This window comes from Musa acuminata, chromosome BXJ2-7 (genome assembly GCF_036884655.1).
Source record: "Musa acuminata AAA Group cultivar baxijiao chromosome BXJ2-7, Cavendish_Baxijiao_AAA, whole genome shotgun sequence".
Taxonomy (NCBI): Eukaryota; Viridiplantae; Streptophyta; class Magnoliopsida; order Zingiberales; family Musaceae; genus Musa; species Musa acuminata.
In genome coordinates, this window is record NC_088344.1 from 4,228,879 (window position 1) to 4,249,995 (window position 21,117).

Here is a 21,117-nt window from a genome sequence, read left to right on the forward strand (position 1 = left end):
TTTTCACATATCCAAAAATGCTTTATGAAAATTCTTTAAAGTTAAGATGCTATCTAAAAAATTCTTAAAAACAAAAGTTTTTTTTTTCAAAAATTTGCTCATCCTTTTTTCATACTTAGCATGAAATTTATACAAAGTTAACAAGAAAAATATACTTAATTTAACAAATAATTTCACATAAAAGTGCAGAAAGAAAGAGAGCGAGAGAGAGAAACCAATATAAGATGCCTTTCTTCCTCTAGAAGGGCTTCCGCTGAGAGAATTAATTGTCGTTCTTGATTGTCCAAGCCAATAGGAAAAATAGTTGGAGGTACATCGGAAGTATAAAAAAGATCATCAGGAAGTAAATCTAGCACATGAGTGTAAATTAGCTCAGTTTCAAGAAATCTTGACATCCACAGATGGGTTATAATTGAAGAAATGCACAAGGAATGGATACATCTAGAAATGCTCTGTTGGATGCCGAAATGCACACCAATCAGAAATTTTCAGTTTCCTTGTTTATTTTTAAGAGCTTTCATGAGAAAAGAATCTTCATTGTATCAATGTTTGCTTGATTCATGGAAGAACAGCTTTCACCTCCTTCCTATCAGCACCAAACACCTGTAAGCAAAAACGCAGTGTCAATCCAACTTTGCAACCAAAAAATATTGCAAAGAAAATGCATATCGAAGTTAGCAATCTTACTAGATTGATTGTATACTTGTAAATAAGTTTCAATGAGCTAATTTGTGCCACAATGACAATAAAGATGAACTAATACCGTCCAAAGCTCACTCTGAGAAATAATAAACACTAATTCCTTCAGACAAACTACAAGTATGCTCACTCACCTCTGCACCAAAACCCTTTACATATACATTGGTAAATAGCTCAGAAGGATCAGGCATTGGGATTTCCTGAAAATTGGAGTAAGAGAATCTGATGAGCGGAAGGAAAATGTTATTTTAATCTTAATCCAAACATTATAGCCGAATTCCAATATAGTAGGCACCTTCGCTTGAGCAATGGCATCGTCTACTTCCTTCCTGACTTCTTTCTCGATATCCTGCACAAACATTTGTAGAACATATTGAATATTCCAGTGGAGAGAGGGAGTATGACTAGCCCTTATTTTGTGTAAGGGCTCCTTTAGAAAAATGTTATAGGGATATGTACCTTGAGCTCAGAGGCAGTGGCTACCTCATTGGACAATATCAACTTCCTGATTCTTTCAATAGGATCACGCTCCTACGAGTGGCATAATCAACATATATTGGTAAAAGACTTGCATGAGAGGAATCAATCCCATGGATGGCTCCAAAAGTCGAATCCAACTAACCTGCCTCACGCCAGTGATCTCATCACGGGTGCGATAAGTGCTTCCAGGATCTGACATGGAATGACCGTGGTACCTGTAAGTGTCCATCTCAAGAATCTGCATGATGAAACAACAAATGAGAAGAGAAAAAGAAACAAATCATCTCCTTGAATGAATAAAAAAAGAAGCGTAAAACTTTACATACAACCTCTATGATTACAGTACATGTTTTACAAGCTATGATCTCGTACAAGAATGCTAGCCAAAATTTCTAATCTGCAAATGCTATCATGTGAAACAACTTGTTTCCCAAGTATGTTAATCATGTATCTGTTGACTGGTGACTAATATTCATAATAAAAAAAGAAACCCAGATGATCCCTGGACAAACAGGATATCCATATTTGTTTCCGTAGCAGGTGTGAAATATACCATGTCCATGACTATACAAAGTACATAATAAATACGTGTAAAATTCCTAACAAAGTAGCTTAAGTGATGTGGATCTTGATAAATGGAATATTCTTTTATGGCTCATCGAGGCCTTTGGTGCAAAAAATTCTCACCTGTCACATCACTAGTATCTCGGGCAAAATCATGAGTTATACAAAAATACATAGTAGCACCACTTACTTCTATTCCTATGATGCTTCAGTATTATTTGAAACTGAGCATAAAGGACACACAGAACACAAGCATTACATGTTCTTTGCTTCTGGCAACACATCAGGTCTTATTCATGATTTTCGCTTTATGTCTACGAGGACAGCACACGAACAGTTCTACTAAAGGAGTGATGATAAAATACAGAAATCTAGGTACTCGGGTCCAAGTAAAAAGAATAAAATGAAAGAAAACATCCTAGATCAAAATGCTAACTCACAACCAGAGAATCCTGAACTAGAATATAGAAACTTTTACATACCTTCACTAGTCTGTACAAGGATGGATCATCAGGTGAGCAAAAGTATAATCACTTAATATTACATATTTTGAAGGTCTTGCAATGTCAATGATGGAATGGATTGCATTATTCATTAAATAATTGTATCTCTTTGATTAGATGGTATCAGTTCTAGTAAGTGGTGTTGCACTTTGATGTAGCCGGGGATAATTCTCGAAGTATGATGTGTATAGCTCGTGAACATCATCTCTCTCTCTCTCTCTCTCTCTCTCTCTCTCTCTCTCTCTCTCTCTCTCTCTCTCATGTTGTTTCAAAGCTCTTTTCCCCATCTAACAAATATCGATTTCATTCTTTATCACAATAGATGTTGATTACCAAATATTCCTATTTATGGCAGCTCATCCAGATGTCATTGATTATACAAGGTGCATAATGAATCGATCCTTCATGCCTTTGCAAATTTACAATTATTTTTAAATCATAAAAAAGGTTTTGGATGATTATGATGACAATCAAAATATTACTACTTATGTCAATACCAGTAATAGGAATGATAAGTTCAAAATACCAATCAGGTATTGATTGTGGCAATCTATTAAACCAGTAAGTAGTGGTCAATGAGCTTCAAAAGGAAAGTTAAAATATTCATTGAAGTTCATGTGCTACATGGTATGGCAACATATTAGTCCAAATTAGGACCACTAGGCAATAGAAACCATTAGTTGTGTTGGTGCCAGCATTAAGATTTGATGTCTCAAATAAACAACACAAAAGTTTAGCAACTTGGTTACATGTAAGCTTGAAAGCTCGCATACTTGAAAGCCAGATGGGAACAACTACTTATTCAATCCTAAAGAAGTTGCCCTAAAAAAAGAGGAAAAAGAATAAAAGATGCACTAACAAAACAGTATGTATGAATAGACTATTGAAACAGTATGTATAAATATGTAGGTGAGAATATCAAAGGGGTAAATTTCCATTTGGCTTGTGAGTACCTCCAGTTCCTCAGCACTTGAGACCAAAATTACATACCGCATTCTTCAATCTTCGAAACTAATTTGTCCAATTATAAATTCTAGTAAGACCAGAATATGTCTCTGACAGATGATATATCTTCAAATAATGAAGCAGTAGAATGGGAGGAAGATAAACATGTGCCATAGAGAATAAAAAAACATTGGACCAACTTCCTGAATACATAGTCAGAGAGATTATGTCACAGTTCTAAGTTTCATGAATATGAAAATCAGAAGATTAAATGGTAATACACAGATAATTGTTGTATCTGGAAGCTTCAGAATCTATCACCTTAATGAAACATTAGTGTAATTATCTTTATTACTCATCATTCTCTGTACATTAATAGGTCCAATCTGAAACAATTAAAGATGCTTCTAAGTCATAGAAAAAGAAAAAACCATTTTTGAAATTGATCTCTAAACATGTGGAAAACTTCTAGCTGAATGAGAGTTAAATTTAAAAGGCTAACACTCACAATGGGTCCATTTTGCAAAGCATACTCCTTTGCAAATTTGCATGCTTGCTTAACAGCAAGAACATCCATTCCATCAACCTGTTCAGGAAAGCACTGTATTAGGAGAAGATAAACTAATTTTAAAACATTGATTCTTTTCAAGTAATATACTCTTAGTTTTAATCCTGACAGCCCCTTCGATGATAGACACTAGATATGCCATTTTCCTGCACAGCACCTAAGACACTTGTGATCTATTTTCAAGGCGAACATATTTTGCAAAATATAGAATCTGACTGAAGTCAACCAAACAGACAAAATGTGCTGACTATGTATAGTAATCATAATCAAACATGTGCAAAAAATTGATGTATACTGATCCTGAACCACTGTGGACACTAATGAGGACGTTATACACACTATGATATTTCTGGTGTGCTCAATCATGTCATATACTTAAGTGCCAGTTCCAACACCACCACTATGTTCTGCGGTTTTGCGTCATGGAATCTGCAAACAATAGGCACCAGCATGGACCTATACACCAAGACTTGAACGTACACGCAATAGAGATCCCTCACATCACCCTATCCTCTCAGGACTCTAACCCCTGCTTATCTCTCTTTTTGAAAATGTATAAAATATATATACTCAAAGAAATCAATAACCATGCATGTTTTTCACAACCACTAATCATGCATGGTTAAGAAATAGCACATTCATCCTTGCTTTTGATGACATATAACAGAGCTCTCTCCATGCCTTAATCTCACATAGCAATTACCATCATTATATTTGTTTGAATGCCTTTTTGGATAGTTTACACTCTCTTGTTATATGCAATTTGTCATCATCACCAACTCCTGTTTCCTTCTTAACCCGATATATACACTGCTGTTCTACCAAACATGAGAAAGAAGTGAGCGAAAATGCTAGTTCTCATTGCACCATTTATTAGTTCTTAGTAAGAAGTAGAATCTCTTGCAACATAAAACGAATTTCTGATCAAGCAATGAAATCTTATATATCTACAACCGATTTAATTTTGATTGATATATTAACACAGTCAAAGAAGTCTGGACCAAAAAGAAGAATAAAGTAACTTGTGACATCCAAGGGCATATTTCATTTATGATAAAAGATGAATGATGTAATAGAAAATAACGAGGATTTCATCCAAGTCACCTTCAAACCAGGGACGTAATCCCCTCTTTTGTAATAGGCAGGGCTCTTCGCGGCCCTCCATTCGGCTGTTCCCATTCCATCTGCAAAAGTACAAACGCAATTAGCTCATCAACAAAGGAAAACCTGGTTTTCCTTCCACCCGCGCCTAGTCATCTCGTACTCACAGTGATTGTTCTCGCAGACCAAAATGACCGGCAAGTCCCAAAGCGCCGAGATGTTGAGGGCCTCAAACAGCTGTCCTTGGTTCGCAGCCCCGTCACCATACAACGCAAAAGAAACGGTCCCCTCCTTGGTGTACTTCTGGGCGAAGGCAAGGCCGCATCCAAGCGGCACCTGGGCGCCAACGATCCCGTGGCCACCGAAGAATCCCGAATCCTTCTTGTAAAAGTGCATCGACCCGCCCTTTCCCTTGGAGCACCCGGAGCGGCGGCCCATGAGCTCGGCGTAGGACTCGACGAGAGACCCTCCGCGGGCGAGGAAGATGCAGTGGTCGCGGTAGGCGGTGATGATGGCGTCCTTTTTGGTGATGGCCGCCTCGAGGCCGATGGCGACGGCCTCCTGGCCGTCGTAGAGGTGGCAGAACCCGCGGATGAGCTTGGACTTATAGAGAGAGTCAGCGGCGATCTCCATGCGGCGCATCAAAGTCATGTCGCGGAAGAAGGAGAGGAGCTCGGAGGGTGTGGTGTCGACGAGGCGCGAGGGTGGCTCGATCTTGTGCCCAGTGAAGGGGACGCTGGTCTCGACGGCGATCGGGGGCTGGCCGCTAGCGGATGAGGCGAAAGGCCGGAGGAGGAGGTGATGGTGGCGGAGGGGGAGAGATGCTGCAGAGAGGCGGCGAGCGGCGGCGGCCATGGAGGAAGATGGAAGCCGGAGGATCTGCGAGGAAGGCGCAAAGAATGGAAGGTGGAAAGGCTTTTCTCTGCACATGGCGTCGTCAAATATCTGTCAACGGAAAAGTTGAGATGCCCCATCGGACGGCTGCAGTTCACCCGTCAACAATAGTCCTGTTACAGCAATAACGCATTTTGCACCGCAACAAATCACCAAACCAAACACTCAATCGATCCGAACCGTTAAATCTTGGTTTCTGGTATATCGTACGGTCTGCGTTCTTTGGTATTCTTTTGGGTGTCTGTGTTTTGTTTTTAGAAATGAGAGTCAAGCAATGGTTTGGCGGCCTTTGGGAAGCAGTTTGGCCAGTTGAGGCCGTAACCATAAGCAACGAATAACCAAGTCGTATAAGCCAATCCCATTAATTTAGGTCAAATCAGGGTTTGCAATTATTTATGTTTTTTTTCCTTTCCTCGGTGTGCTTTAATTTAAATAATAGAAATTTAATTGGGGCAATTACAATTTGGTAGCATTAAGACTTGCCAACTATTGAGCGATGGATTTAATTCGTTAGCTTTGGCAAATATGTCTTTTCATTTATTCTTTAATCATTGTTTTTAAAAAATATTTTTAAATATCTAAAAAATAAATGTAATTTTCTAATATTCGTTAGCTTGAAAGAGGAAGAAATTGAGTATTTAGATCGACGATGATGTTTTGATTGTCATTTAGAATTATCAAATAAATCTTTATTAATATTATGAGTTTTATTTATATCCTATACCATGATGCCTTCATAAAATTTAGTTAACCCTAGAGGACTTGTTATTGATCTACTCCACCTTGGCTAGCTTCACGAGAGACTCTATAACTTCCCTTAGTACCATCGACCTTTATGTCACATTTGCATCCGAAACTTATTTGAAGACAATTAAGATAAGTATTTGACCGTGAATGTCTTATCGATATAATATAATCATTAGATATTTAATTATCAATCGACTTTATGTAATGATATTAATATACTACATGATACCAAAGTTTTGAGGTGACCTTAGGAAGTAGAGACAATATTATATGACTTTAATATCTCTTATATAAAATATGATATTATTAGTCTATCAAATAAACTTAAGAGGGCCAACATCTGTTAAGACTCTTCTAGATCTAAACCTATAAGATCACACAATCGGAATTAATGTTATTATACCAGAAGAGCAAAGATATGAGCCTGATGATTTTTTATATAGTTAAACTCAAAAATATTTGCTCAGTCATCAAATAATATGTTTGACATTGATCGAATTACGTATGATACAACATCAACACAATATAAAACCCCCACCATCATTCAATTCATCAAAATTCATGCAAGTTCCCCTTAGATTGCTAATAGATAATTGTTAATGATTAACACATGATTTCATAACTTATTGATGATTGAGTGATGCAAATAATTGTTCTTAATATTTAACACAATCTTAAACTAATGATTATCCACCACACTATATAAAAACCCTCCATGTGCAAATTTAGAGGGTGATTAAAATCTTCAAGATCTTACTAACTTAAGTATTATATGAGTTTTATCGAATATACTCGATATAGTTTCTGTATTATATCCAAGTAAATCTTCCTTGACATATCAACCTAATGTATTTTTGGAAGTAAATCTCAATTAACTTCAAACATCTGTATGTGTTGAACAATCGGAATATATTATAACAGTTCAAACCAAAATTTAAACAATTTTTTAATCGAATATTTTTTTATTTTTTATATTTATTTCTTACATATATATATATATATTATTGTGATAGAACAACTTAGGAAAAAAAAAAGCTTGCCCGTCAACAATTAAAATTTATTAAGAACATTGTGGTAATTATTTTAAAGAGCAGAGTCTAAGATATATAGGTTGATACATGTGTGTCAATTTTGGTCTAGAACTAATATAAGATATATTAAGAAATTATTCTTAAATATCTGCTGATACTATTAGAATTGACTATAAATCAGAATTCGGCTGAACAGAATGAACAGTAAATTAGAACTAACAACTATTTCTATCTCCAATATCGAGAAGCATACCATTCTATTGTCGATGAAGTTAAGCCAATGATATTTCTCTTTTATTATTATTTTTTAAAAATAAAATATTTTAAAAAATAAGCTCCCATTTTCCTTTTTTCCTAAAAATAATATGTTACATGGCAATGTCTCATTTTTATATTAATTTATGTTGCGATATTAGCTCAATCATTCAAAAACATGATATGCTGCCACGCATGTAATTTTAACCCTATCCTGTTCGAAACAATAATACCAGCCTCCACGCGGCCGCCCGGCTTCTGTTGGCTTCCGCCCTTCGATACGGCGAGGGAGGGAGATCTCTCCGTCCACAACACTATAGGTTGCTATCGAGCTCAATTACGAATCTTAAAGCGTTTTGGACGCCGTGGATCATCCCAACTCCATGTTCTCTCGTCGTAACCCCGTGTTTCGTCTAATTAGTCGCACGGTCCGGTTTATTATTGACCGTGCGCATCGCTTCTAAAACCGACCCCCTTCTCTCATTCTTTCGTCTCGATTCGACCGTCGAGGAAGAAAGAAGCTGTCGTGTGGCGGTGTCGCTGACGCCACCCTCCACCCTCCCTCCCAACACCCGATCTCCCATCCCTAACGCGTGGAGGATTCAGATCTTGATCGCCCCCGATATCTGTTGTCTGTCTGGTTTCGTTCGGTTTGGGGTTTGAAATCGAGTTTCAGATCCGGATCTTGCCACCCGATCGGGGATTCTCGTGGATTCCAGCTCGAAATCCGTGAGCCCAGGGCCCGAGGGTTGGCCTTTGATCCATCGCTGCCGAGATACGGACCTATCTTGCCTTGCCGTCGATGGAGGCAATGGAGGAGTTGAGCCAGCTCGCGGAGTCCATGATGCAGGCCGCCGCACTCCTCGCGGACGAGGACGTCGACGAGGGATCGACCAAGCGGAGGACGTCCACCTTTCTCAACGTCGTCGCTCTCGGCAATGTCGTAAGTCCTCCTTTCTTACCCTAATCTTTGTCGCTTTCCTTTTTTGGCCCTACTTCATTACTCCTACCTTAATCTCCCAAGAGGACGCACAATTATTTGCTTAATTTGGCAATCCTTTGGTGAATTCCAATTTTAGGGTTCAATCTTAGTCTATGCTTGTTGCTTGTTTCTTTTATCTTTGCTTCTATCTTTCTTGTAAACGTGATTTCAGGGTGCTGGCAAATCAGCAGTGTTGAACAGTTTAATCGGACATCCCGTCCTGGTATTGGTGAATTCGAAATTAGAATTCTAGTTTTTTAATTGTTTCATCTTCTATTACCCACAGCCTGCTGTCAAATTAACGATCTCACTGCAGCCGACAGGAGAAAATGGTGCAACTCGGGCTCCTATAAGCGTTGATCTGCAAAGAGATGGCTCGCTGAGCAGTAAATCAATTGTTTTACAAATTGACGGCAAATCCCAGCAGGTTTCTGCAAGTAAGAACCCTTGAATCCGTCGAATGAACTTCTTAATTAATTTCGATGTTACAACTTGAGGAGTTTCTTCATTTGCAGATCGGCTATATAGTCTTAAAATTGACACAATATTTTGTTATTCTTAGGTGCTCTCAGGCATTCCCTCCAGGACAGGCTAAGCAAGGGCTCAGGAAGGAGCCGCACAGATGAAATCTATTTGAAGCTTCGGACTAGCACAGGTTTACCAATTTCTTCTTCCTTTGCTGTTGTTTTGTTTATACTCACTGTGCAGAACAGTTATAGTACTTTCTTTAGGTCTATTGGTGAATGGTTGCATTTTCAATCTCTTATTTATACTTTGAATGGTTGATTTATTGTGGCATAGGTACTTTTGTTGCACCACTTTATGTTACCACTGTTTATGTGTCAGCTTGAACATAGTGTATTCTTTCCATCACTCTTTACTTTCTGCTTTTAGTGAAAATTATTAAAGTGGTCCTGCTTATAGTTCATGTAATTTGTTTGCTCATGTGGTGATTAGTTAATTATTTCCAAGATTTTAATGTCTTCTCTCTTTTCTTTTTAATTTTTTGGTAAATGCATATGTTTTAGCCTTTCAATATATTTGAAGAAGCCTATGATGTACTCACATAGTGCATTCAACTCCAGTGATATTTTGCCTTGATTCTCTAAATGTCATTCGTCTCATATTGTATTTTCTACGGAGCTTGATGTATACAATTTTGAGATCTTGGTTTTGTACTTTTCTTTCGCTTTATATGAATTAATTTATATATACCAACAGTATATGATACATATTACTTGCGCATGTATGTTATCAACAAGAGAAGGTGTATGGTGCTACTTTGGGATGGTGGTCATCGTTTATTGTTTGCGTGTCGTCTGTTAGAAAATATCAATTTTTTTATTGATGATATCATGCACTTATATGTGAAAAATTACAAATTAAAAAAAAATCTATAATCACAGGTATATTTTGAATAACTAAACTTGAAAGTGTAACATGGAAAAAGTAAATAGTAAAAGTAAGAGGGGGCTAGTGTGAAAAAAGATTGGATTGATAATAAAATATCATATTTAGCAAGGAGAGGAGAGGGGCATTTTTCTGCCTCATCTATGTGTGGTTTGAGGACTGATATCAACTTTTGGCACTCAGAAACTGTGAATGACAGAATAGTTTTACAGAAAATTTAATTTGCTGAATTCATAGTATATCAGAATTCTAGATGAACTTTGAGTGAAAATGCGGCTGTAGGTTGAGAGTAGAATTTGAAGGATGGTTTGTCTTTTAAAGAATTATTTCTTAATCTATGCTCAAGATATGGGTTACTGCTTTAATTTGTTTACTTTGGATTGGTATATGGCCACTTTTCACAGCCTTCACGAGTTCACTGATAAATCGAGTTGATGTACAAGATTTGCATATTTTAGTAGATTTAGTGACATAATATAAGATTTGAAACATTTCCTAAAATTATAAGAAGTAAGAGTGAACATCTTTAACTCAAAGTTTTGGCATCATTGATTGTATTCTCACAATATTACTTTTACACCTTTTCCTTATTTGATCAGACAGGTTACATTTTAAGTGTAATTTTCTAGTATGACCGGGGTCACAAAGTCTGCTTGAAACATGCACTTTTTTGGGGATTCTTTTTAGTGTTCTTTAAGATATTTCAGTCTTTTTTATTGCATAAGTTGTTCTTCAGTAAGTTATACTCACAGCTGACATGTTTTTTATTCTGCCAGCACCTTCGTTGAAATTGATTGATTTACCAGGCTTAGACCAGCGGGCTATGGATGATTCTGTGGTAAATTGCTAGTTCCAATTGTATCTGCAACAAAAAAAAAGGCAGTGCTAATTCTTCTTTTCAACTTTTTGGCGATGGGGTCGTAATATATCTCGTTTCAGGTCAGTGATTATGGGGCACATAATGATGCAATATTGCTTGTTGTAGTGCCGGCTGCTCAGGCACCAGATATTTCTTCTTCTCGTGCTCTTAGACTGGCTAAAGAGTTTGATGGAGAAGGTTACTACTGCTTACCTTATAACTTCATTTTTTGTGGTCAAATTTTGAGCTTGAACTTGTATGCAAAACCTGACCGTAGGGCTTTTGTTGGGTTGTCTTCTTTCCTGTCTTAGGCATTTGACCTGCATCTCATCTGCTTTTGTTTCTTTTAGGGACAAGAACAATCGGTGTAATTAGCAAGATTGATCAATCTGCCGGGGACCAGAAAACTCTTGCAGCAGTTCAAGCTCTTCTGTTAAATCAGGGGCCAAGGAGTGCTGCCGATATTTCTTGGGTTGCTCTGATTGGTCAGTCTGTTTCTATTGCTTCAGCACAATCTGGATCAGTTGGATCTGAGAGCTCACTTGAAACTGCATGGAGAGCGGAGACTGAAAGTCTTAAAACCATTCTTACTGGAGCTCCACAAAATAAGCTTGGCAGAATAGCATTAGTTGATACTCTTGCAAAGCAAATACGTAAAAGAATGAAGATCAGGCTTCCAAATCTTCTCTCTGGGTGAATCTTTCTTTGATATACTGTTACATATTTTTTGTTGCAAAATAAATATATGAATTTATTATTTTATACACAGATTCAGTTTTTTTCACAATTTTTTTAGCGCCTCATGAAAGTTGAGAAGCAACGTAAAAGAATCATGCATCATTTCTTCTGATAATATACATATTTTATTTATTGGAAACAGCAGTGGAACTGTGTGGATAAATCAATGGTTTCAGGCCTGTCAACCAAATATTTTTGTTGAAATTAATCTGTGAATCAGTGTCGATGTTGTTTTGCTTTTGTGCTGGTGCTAATATTTCCTTAAACACATATCATAAATGGAGAAACCTTGTTAGGGTTCTTAGTAAATGGTAGTCTTTTTAAGCGTATTGGATATATTAATTTATACAGATATTAAATAGTTTGAAATTTTAATGCAGAAAGACACTGCACTGTATTGTCTGTCATACTCTTATTGTTGATATGTGACTGCTACGTCTCCATGTGTATCATTTAAGAAACTATGAAATCCTTTCCTTATGACATATTCTCATTATTTTTTGTCGAGCTATTCTATTTTATGATATAAATGTAGTTTGAGATAGTTTTTTTCTTTCATGTTTTTCATAATTGAATGTGACTGGTTGTGGACTTCATGAGACACAGTGCTGTTGGTTGATTTGTTCAGTTTTTGAGTTTAGTATTTTTCAAACATAATGCATTTTCTAGATATTTTTGCTGTGGTAAATACAGGTCTCATAGATGTATATGAAATATATTTAATTATCTTAATTCTTGCAGATTACAAGGTAAGTCCCAGATTGTGCAGGATGAGTTGTTTAGGCTTGGTGAACAAATGGTGCAGAGTGCAGAAGGTACCAGGGCTATTGCCTTGGAGCTTTGTCGGGAGTTTGAGGATAAGTTTCTGCAGCACATTGCTACTGGTGAGGTCAGTGGTTGTGACATATGTTTGGTTCTTTCTTTCTTACTATTTTTTATGGTTTATTTTAAGCTTGTCTCTTAAAATCTTCTTTTTTATTTAGAAGGGTTTTTTGTCACTGTTTCAGCAAAACAGAAAGATGCAATTATTTCTTTATAAGATCATCAAGTAATTTCTTCTATCTATTACATAGCAAATGTTGCATTTTATTTACAGGGTGCAGGTTGGAAAGTTGTTGCAACTTTTGAAGGAAATTTTCCCAACAGAATAAAACAGCTTCCATTGGATAGACATTTTGATATCAATAATGTCAAAAGGGTAAGGTTGCCACTTGGGTATTCTTTTATAAGATTATTTTACTTCTATGGATGAAATCTTATTGCTCTGCATGATCCGATTGTATCTTCTAGATTGTGTTGGAAGCTGATGGTTATCAGCCATATTTGATATCTCCAGAGAAAGGTTTGAGATCTTTAATAAAAGGAGTTCTAGAACTTGCAAAAGAACCATCACGCCTTTGCGTAGATGAGGTACTGAGCAATATTTTTGGATAGTCTTTCTAGTTGGTTTGGTCATATAGATTTTACATGGAAAATCTCTTCATGCCATGATTAGAATTTGCTGCTTATGCTTTTGAGTTTTGTGGAAATTTATTTTGGTTTTATTGCTGGAACTTATGTGCATAGATTTTAATTTTTACTTGTTTTTCTTCATATACATTCTCCTTCTGCATTTTTTTCTCTTTCTTAACTGTTTGCAGTTAGATGTAATTGTTGAACTTGCTTTAGATGTAATTGTCTCGATAAGTTAATATCATGTCATTATGATGGCAACTTACTCTGTTATGTTTAAAATGGCTGTCAAACAGGTGCATCGTGTTCTAGTGGATATAGTTTCTGCTACAGCGAATGCTACCCCAGGACTAGGCAGATATCCTCCATTTAAGAGAGAGGTACTCTGCTATTACTTTGCCCTTCTGATAATCACAATCTTGTTACTTCATGGACATGATTATCATTGACTTTCTGTTGTTTGACATTTGTTCTTTCTTAAAAGGTGGTTGCAATTGCATCTACTGCATTAGAAAATTTTAGAAATGAGGCCAAAAAGATGGTGGTTGCATTAGTTGACATGGAGCGTGCTTTTGTTCCCCCGCAACATTTCATCCGTCTAGTCCAGCGGAGGTTTGTTTGTTTCAATAATTTATTCATTATTGATTGGTGAAAAACAGAAACAAGTTAAAGATCTTCACTTGGGTGAACAATTTTGCATGTCAATTTTGAAGTATTACATATTACCTCTATTAAATTTTGTTATAATATGCATGTTTTGCTTTTATCAGTTAGAAGGCCATTTAAATAGCAAAATGCTAATTAGTGCTTGTCAAACTCAATTGCTTAATTTGACACATGCTCTTTAAATTAATTGCTTTTTCTTCAGTGAGGAGCCAATTTTCAGAGGTGATATATCATGCTTTCTTGATTGTAATCGGTTCTGCAGCTTCTTATGAAGTCTTATTTAATAAATCTTCAAGCCTCCTATTTTTTGGAGAAATCTGCCTAGTTTTACTTTTTAAAACTAGTTACTGAGTAGATGATGTTGCTTATAGATAGTGCAAATTATTAGCCTTTTTTATTTGAGAAAGCTCAGCTAGTCTTCTTGGTAGAAATCATGCTTGAACATTTTTACAGTCTCAGATTTTTTGAAATATGCACATATTTTTAATTATTTTTTAAATATTCTAACATAAAGTATGTTAAATCAGAATGGATAGGCAGCGCAGGGAGGAAGAGTTGAAGAATCGATCATCGAAGAAAGCAAATGAAGCTGAGCAGGCCATTTTGAATAGAGTTAGTTTCTGATCTTTTTGTTAAGAAGTTGGCATCCTCTAATGCAGGCTTATGGACTTTTGCATCTCAAATATTTGTGATTTTTGAAAAGTTTCGAGTTGTAATTATCATTTTTAATTTATCATGGCTACTTCTGTTGCATCCTCTAGGCATCAAGCCCTCAACCAGGAAGTCAAGGTGGTAGCTTGAAATCAATGAAGGACAAATCAAATCAACCAGAAAAAGAAACAAAAGAGGGCTCAGCCTTGCAGATTGCTGGACCTTCTGGAGAAATAACAGCAGGTTAATTCACAATTTTGTGGATGTTTGGCTTGGTCAGGGCAAATACTTTTTGCAGTTTATTGACAGACATCATAGTTTCACTTCTGGTCCATTTACAGATTACATAATTTCACGAGTTTCATGAGATTTTTTTATGATGTATACCTCATGAATATTGCAGCTGCTTGCCAAATGTATAGGATGTTTTTCTGAAAGAATTTGAATATATATATATATATATATATAATGAGTTAATATTTACATATTTTATATATAAATACAAGTGTACAACCAAGATCTTGTTCCAAATTGTAGCCGAGTGCTTACAATATCTGTTCTTTTTCCGTTAGTTCTTTTGGTTCTATTGTTGTTTGATTCAGTAAATAAATGATGATGTCTTTTTGATAACAGTACTCATTGATCTAAATGTTCTACAATTTACTATTTCTCATCATCTTGGATGAACCAAATATTTTGAAAATTTCACATTTGCTTGTTACTTGTATGCCTTCATTTAGTTATGGCTGATACAACACCTTTCTGAAACTTAAACTTTAATTGACTAGTATATACACCATTATAAGTTATCTTTCAGCCATTGTTCCCAATGCTTTCAGATTCCCAATTTATTTCCTAACACAGATTGGGTGGTCACAGTAATGTGATTTACATTTTATTAGCATTTCTTTATATTGACAACCTAGTTTCCAATCGTGCACAGCCTGAAGTGGTTTTTTTCACATTGAATTCTGTTAAATCATTTAGGGACTAATTTTCATTTATCTAATAGGGTTCTTACTGAAAAAAAGTGCAAAAACAAATGGCTGGAGCAGGCGATGGTTTGTCCTCAATGAGAAAAGTGGAAAGGTTCAACTATGAGCTTTATATATTTTGCTATTTGCTTGATGCATCTGCAAGTTTTATATAAAAAAATTGTTCTGATTAGATCAACATTTTCTTTCTTAGCTTGGATACACTAAAAAACAGGAGGAGAAGCACTTTCGTGGGGTTATCACATTGGAGGTACTACTATTGTCTGTATAATATTCTTATTTCAATTATAAAAGCAAGCTTGTCGATATCAACATTGACAAAATTGACAGCTAGAATCCACATATGAAAGTGCAAGTTGCCTGTCAGGTTTAATTGTTTCGCTCTATGCCTCTATCATTTAATTGCATGGTACTACTGATAAAATAAACTTGAATGATGTTCTTAATTCATTTTCACTTTTTTTTTGTTTTACTAAATATCTTTAGTTGTTTAAATTTTTTTTCTTTGCTGGTAATGTCAGTCGCTTAAAATGTAAAATTAACATTTTCTACATGTAATTACATGTGTGGAAATTTTTTTGAATGATATAGGATATTGCTGTTACAAAAAACTTGAAGCAGACTAGTGCTACAGTATAAGAGTTTGGTGTTTGTACAATTACATGCTGCGTTACATGTGACTAGCTTTTACAAAAATTCCTGATTATAAGTAATAACTTAAATATCCAAATAATTTGAACTTATTCGAAAGAAATTATTTGCAATGACTCCTATACATAGAGATAATTACTGGAAGAAGAAATTTGATCCTCTTCCAAGTCTGCTGACCATGGTTGAATACCCCTTAAATGATGTGAAGTGTAGATATTTAAGTCAACAATCATCACTAATGTAAATAACTAGTTTATTACAGAATTACCTGGGATGTATGCATCATCTGAGAATCATAAAATATTGGACTTTTATTTTCCTTGCAAAAAAGGTTTCTTGAACAGTATATAACCATCAATTTGGTACGAAAAGGCATATGTTATATCCAATTTTCTTAGATTAAAAAAATATTGACTAATGATCTCTGTTGCTCAAGTCATGTGTTCTGAAAGGAAGATTTCAGTTTTTTCCATGTAATTTACTACTTGTTTGTTTCTGATAAACATGAATGTAGTGCATTTCACTTCGTGCTAGATATGTGTAGGGAATCATGTTCTATTAGCCTTTAGGTTTGTACCTGTGCATGTTATTTTTGCTAATAAGTGAATATACTCTTCAGGAATGTAACGTTGAAGAGTTCTCTGAGGAGGATGAACCTCCTAAAAGTTCGAAAGACTCCAAAAAGGCAAATGGACCAGAAAAACACCCAACTCTCATCTTTAAGATAACTAGCAAGGTTGCATACAAGACTGTTTTAAAAGGTAACTATGTTGTGCTTATCCTAATTTGTGTTATTTTTGCTACTAATCATGATTTTGTTGCGTTTGCAGCCCACAGCACTGTAGTGTTAAAGGCTGAGAGCATGGCTGACAAAGTTGAATGGGTGAATAAGATACGAAATATTACTGGACATTCCAAGGGAACTCCCTCGAAGGGGGCTAGTGATTCTGAAGCTGGTCTTAGACAAAGCCATTCTGATGGTTCACTAGTAAGTCCTCCAAGGATGCAATACCTACTTTCCCAATTAGGGAGGAAGAAAGCATTTCTATAGAGAATTCAAACACCATGCAAACTGTGAAACATCTATTATCAGGAAATTCTGAACTTGCTAAATTACTGTAAGCAACCTTTTTTTTTTCTCTGTCTCTATCTATGGATGGTGAAGCTACCTTGTTTTTAAGGTTTTTGTGTTGGATGATGATATTGTTTTCAGACATGCATAACACTTAAAATCTGGCCATATCAGCATTTTAGACTTAGTTTTCTTGCATGCTGTGGGTGGAGGCTTGGTACATCGACATTTTTTATATTTTAATCATTAAAACAATGCATAGTCAAAATTGGTATATTTCTCTTTGTGTTTTCATGCGTATTTGCGCGCCTAAAAAAAAGTGTGAACCCAGTTCATATTTTCTTCCCTGCAGACATGAATTTATGTGCTTATGTGTGTGCTTATTGGCCTGTCATTTGAATGCCTTTCCTTATTGCTGATTAAACAATTGAAGTTATGCCTAGACCTAATTTTGCACTTTAAATGCTTTTGCAGTACATCAGTAGTTGTGTCGAGTTTTAGAACTTAAACTAACATGCGGATATATTAGGACACAATGTCTAGAAAGCCGGCTGATCCAGAAGAAGAACTTCGATGGATGTCTCAAGAAGTTCGGGGTTATGTGGAAGCTGTCTTGAACAGCCTTGCCGCAAATGTTCCGAAGGTAACTATATTGCTTTTTTGGCCTGTTGTCCACCAGCTTAACAATTTAAAGCATTGTTTATTTTTATATTATGTTTGTGTGTGTTGAGCAGGCTGTTGTGCTTTGTCAAGTTGAGAAAGCTAAGGAAGATATGCTAAATCAGCTATATAGCTCTATAAGGTTGGTTTCTTGCCATTCTTTTAGCTTATGGTTGGAGTATATGTTCATTAATTAGATTGAAAGAATATAGTATTATTGGGGTCAATTATACCACTACTCCGTGAGCCCTGGTGCTGGTTTTAATTGGGTTCCTGAACTTCATTTTTTTGCTATTTGGCTTTCAAAACTAAACCAGTGTTGCGATTAAGTTCTACTGCTACTGCCAGCTTGTTCTCAGAATCTTTTAACGGAAAGATGTCCTGGCTGCATGGTAAGATTGACCATCCAACCTGGCATACGTTTGAGGAAGAAAAGTTGTTCAATGTATCTGTACTGCTTGGTATGTCAGGCAAGTGAAGCCTGACATGCCGCAGGGCTTGGTTCTTGAACCATATCAGTTTGGGTTGAACAACTTTTCTCATTGACATATTCACCAAGTTGGCAATTCAAGTTCTACTATGCAGCCAAGGCTGCTTCAGAAGTTACCACTTGATTGAAAGCTGAAACAGTAATTGATGATTTGATGTTTAGGGAGTCAACTTTTAATTAATCATAATAAGAATTGGATGTTTAACTACTTCTGGTTTGTTGTAAAAAAAGGTTGCTGTTGCCTATTTTGATGTCGAATCTATGCTTTTTTTCTAGTCTTATTATTTAGTTTTAGTTTTTCAAAAACAAGAAAATATTATTAAGTTGGCTTCACTCTAATTGCCATATTCAGCAAACAACAACAATAAGAATCATTGGTCCTTGTCATTCTGGTTTCATATGCTACCAAATGCAAGAAGTTAATCGTTATGTTTCCTGCTTCTAGTATCTTCTACAACACTATCAAGCTCATGTCACCTATTTGCCTGTTTAGGGGGTAACCTCCTAGGTTTTCTTCCTACTTGCTTGATGAGTGTGTGACTGATAAGGTAGGTTCCTATGTGTAACAACATGTTCTGCTTATTTTTTCCTTGAATTGGAGTTTGGTGCCAACTCTGAATCTAGCTTACAGCTGGTTAAAAAAAAAAATCTTTGATCATGCTTTTTTACTTCTCACTTACATTATCCCTATGGGAATAAAGTTTGGAATGCTGACGATGGTAGCCAGTCTATATATGGTGGAGCTCTTTTGGAACCAATAAACTATAGACTGTTACCTGAAGGTCCATTCAACTTTTCTGTGATTTTCTCACTGTAGGTTTAATAGTTACAATCAAGATTAGACTTATGGATTCAAATATCATTATGCCCAACATACAACTGGTTTGGTGCTATTACACTGAACTGTATGCCGACTTATACCGTTCATTATGCTGAAATAACAACAATAATAAAATAATCCTACATGGCATTATTTGAATTGTATACACTGTTATTGGTCCTTTGTTTGACCGGCATTTTAAACAATAGTTGTGCTTGTACCTCTCAAATTCCGCGACTTCCAGAATTTATTCATCATATATTTTATAATGGGATTGTTCTTTGTTTAGCACTCAAAGCACAGCAAAAATTGAAGAACTAATCCAGGAGGACCAAAATGTGAAGCATAGACGAGAAAGGTTCCAAAGGCAGTCATCTCTTCTTTCAAAACTTACACGCCAGCTAAGCATCCATGACAACCGTGCAGCTGCAGCTAGCTCTTCAGATGGTAGCACTGGAACAGGTAATTTTTCATACCATCTGTTAATAACTGCTTTGCTTAGCCCAAAGTTGATACATAAATGAGTTCATTACTATGGGCCCCAGGCCTTGCTTCGTGAAGAGGTTTAGTAGCTAGCTCTTCCTAATTAATTTATTTTCTTGTAACATAGCTAACTCATTGTGTATCATGAAGATTATTGTAATCAGTATCGAAGAAAACACTGCAAAATTGATCTTTTGCTGTAATGAATTATGACCAAAGTTTAGTGTTAAATTTCATTACCTATAGAATATTGCCTAATCTGGCCGATATTTATTTATTTCCTAATACGAAATTCACTTTACACGCTGGACAGACTGAGATTGGAATGTAAATATGCTGTGTCTGTATCAATTGCAGAAAGTAGCCCAAGAACCAACATTTCTTCAGGCGATGATTGGAGATCAGCATTTGATGCTGCAGCAAATGGATCTGTTGATGGCTCATACACTGGGTCATCAAGATCCAGCAGCAGCAATGGGCGGCGCCATGGTAATCCAACCCAGAATGGCGATGCAAGTTCAGGCGCAAACTCTGGTAGCCGTCGGACGCCAAATAGGTTGCCACCTGCTCCACCACAAGGCGGTTCATCATCGTATAGATACTAAGTGGCTGGTGGTGTGATTGGGATTAGATATACTATCCATCATTGATGAATGCAAATTACCTATGTGCTTTGCAATTCTTTTCAGTTGATTCAAGCCACAGAAGATCAAAAACAATCTATCATGCTACCCCCGTTGGCTATGGTTCCATTCCGTATGCAGAAGCCTTTTATATATCTGAAAAATACACGATACACCGACCACCGGATCTTCCTGGGGGAGCCTGTTTTGTCATAAGATTGGCTTTGCTGTTATTCTCCCACCTAGTTATTAGTTGTAATAATTCATTGCAGTCTCGAGGTTTTGATTGTCTGAGCTCGTGGTACAATGCATTGTATCTAAAAACATCCTTTTTTGAGAAAACTTATTATTCTTCTGTTACGTTTTTATTTGGGTTTTCTTTTATGTTTTCATTCTTCAATTACGACATCCGTGCGACATCTATTTGTCTCAAAAGTTTCGGCCTCTACTACGGTGGGATGGGCACAGCTTACGTAGTAAACTATGTACATCACCATTGTACTCTCGATCAGCATCAGGGTGTGGTCTCATCTGGAAATCTAGACTAAAATGTCACATATAACTCTGTTAGATATGGAATCCACTGTAGCTATGAGACAAAACAATCTAGTATTTAATCAGCCTTTCCATTACTCGTGTATCCGAGAGGTGATAACCCAGCAAAGAAGACTGTAGACGTTTTGGCTGTAAGAATCAAAGACAGGTGCAGTCGTGTTCCGTAATGGAGGCATGTAAACGACGCACCTGGGGAGACTGGACTGAGTCTTATCTAAGCTAA

General features: G+C 36.3%; 2 protein-coding genes across 2 annotated transcripts; one reads left to right on the plus strand and one right to left on the minus strand.

Moving 5' to 3' along the window:
* Positions 1–322: 322 nt before the first annotated feature.
* LOC103990542 (pyruvate dehydrogenase E1 component subunit alpha-1, mitochondrial) lies at positions 323–5,805 on the minus strand. Its single transcript, XM_009409726.3, has 8 exons — positions 5,028–5,805; positions 4,864–4,943; positions 3,700–3,777; positions 1,322–1,417; positions 1,159–1,230; positions 995–1,048; positions 834–899; positions 323–603 (listed from the first exon to the last, which is right to left on the minus strand). Exons 1-8 carry the CDS (start codon positions 5,788–5,790, stop codon positions 559–561), a joined length of 1,254 nt encoding a protein of 417 aa, XP_009408001.2. The 5' UTR covers positions 5,791–5,805; the 3' UTR covers positions 323–558.
* Positions 5,806–8,250: 2,445 nt separating this feature from the next.
* LOC135616740 (dynamin-2A-like) lies at positions 8,251–20,707 on the plus strand. The gene is made up of 22 exons (XM_065116256.1): positions 8,251–8,730; positions 8,942–8,992; positions 9,086–9,206; positions 9,332–9,424; positions 10,956–11,017; positions 11,119–11,236; positions 11,389–11,731; positions 12,518–12,665; positions 12,873–12,974; positions 13,067–13,186; positions 13,525–13,608; positions 13,713–13,840; positions 14,422–14,506; positions 14,656–14,788; positions 15,558–15,634; positions 15,734–15,790; positions 16,811–16,952; positions 17,022–17,179; positions 17,793–17,906; positions 17,998–18,065; positions 19,523–19,695; positions 20,074–20,707. Exons 1-22 carry the CDS (start codon positions 8,590–8,592, stop codon positions 20,319–20,321), a joined length of 2,766 nt encoding a protein of 921 aa, XP_064972328.1. The 5' UTR covers positions 8,251–8,589; the 3' UTR covers positions 20,322–20,707.
* Positions 20,708–21,117: the final 410 nt, after the last annotated feature.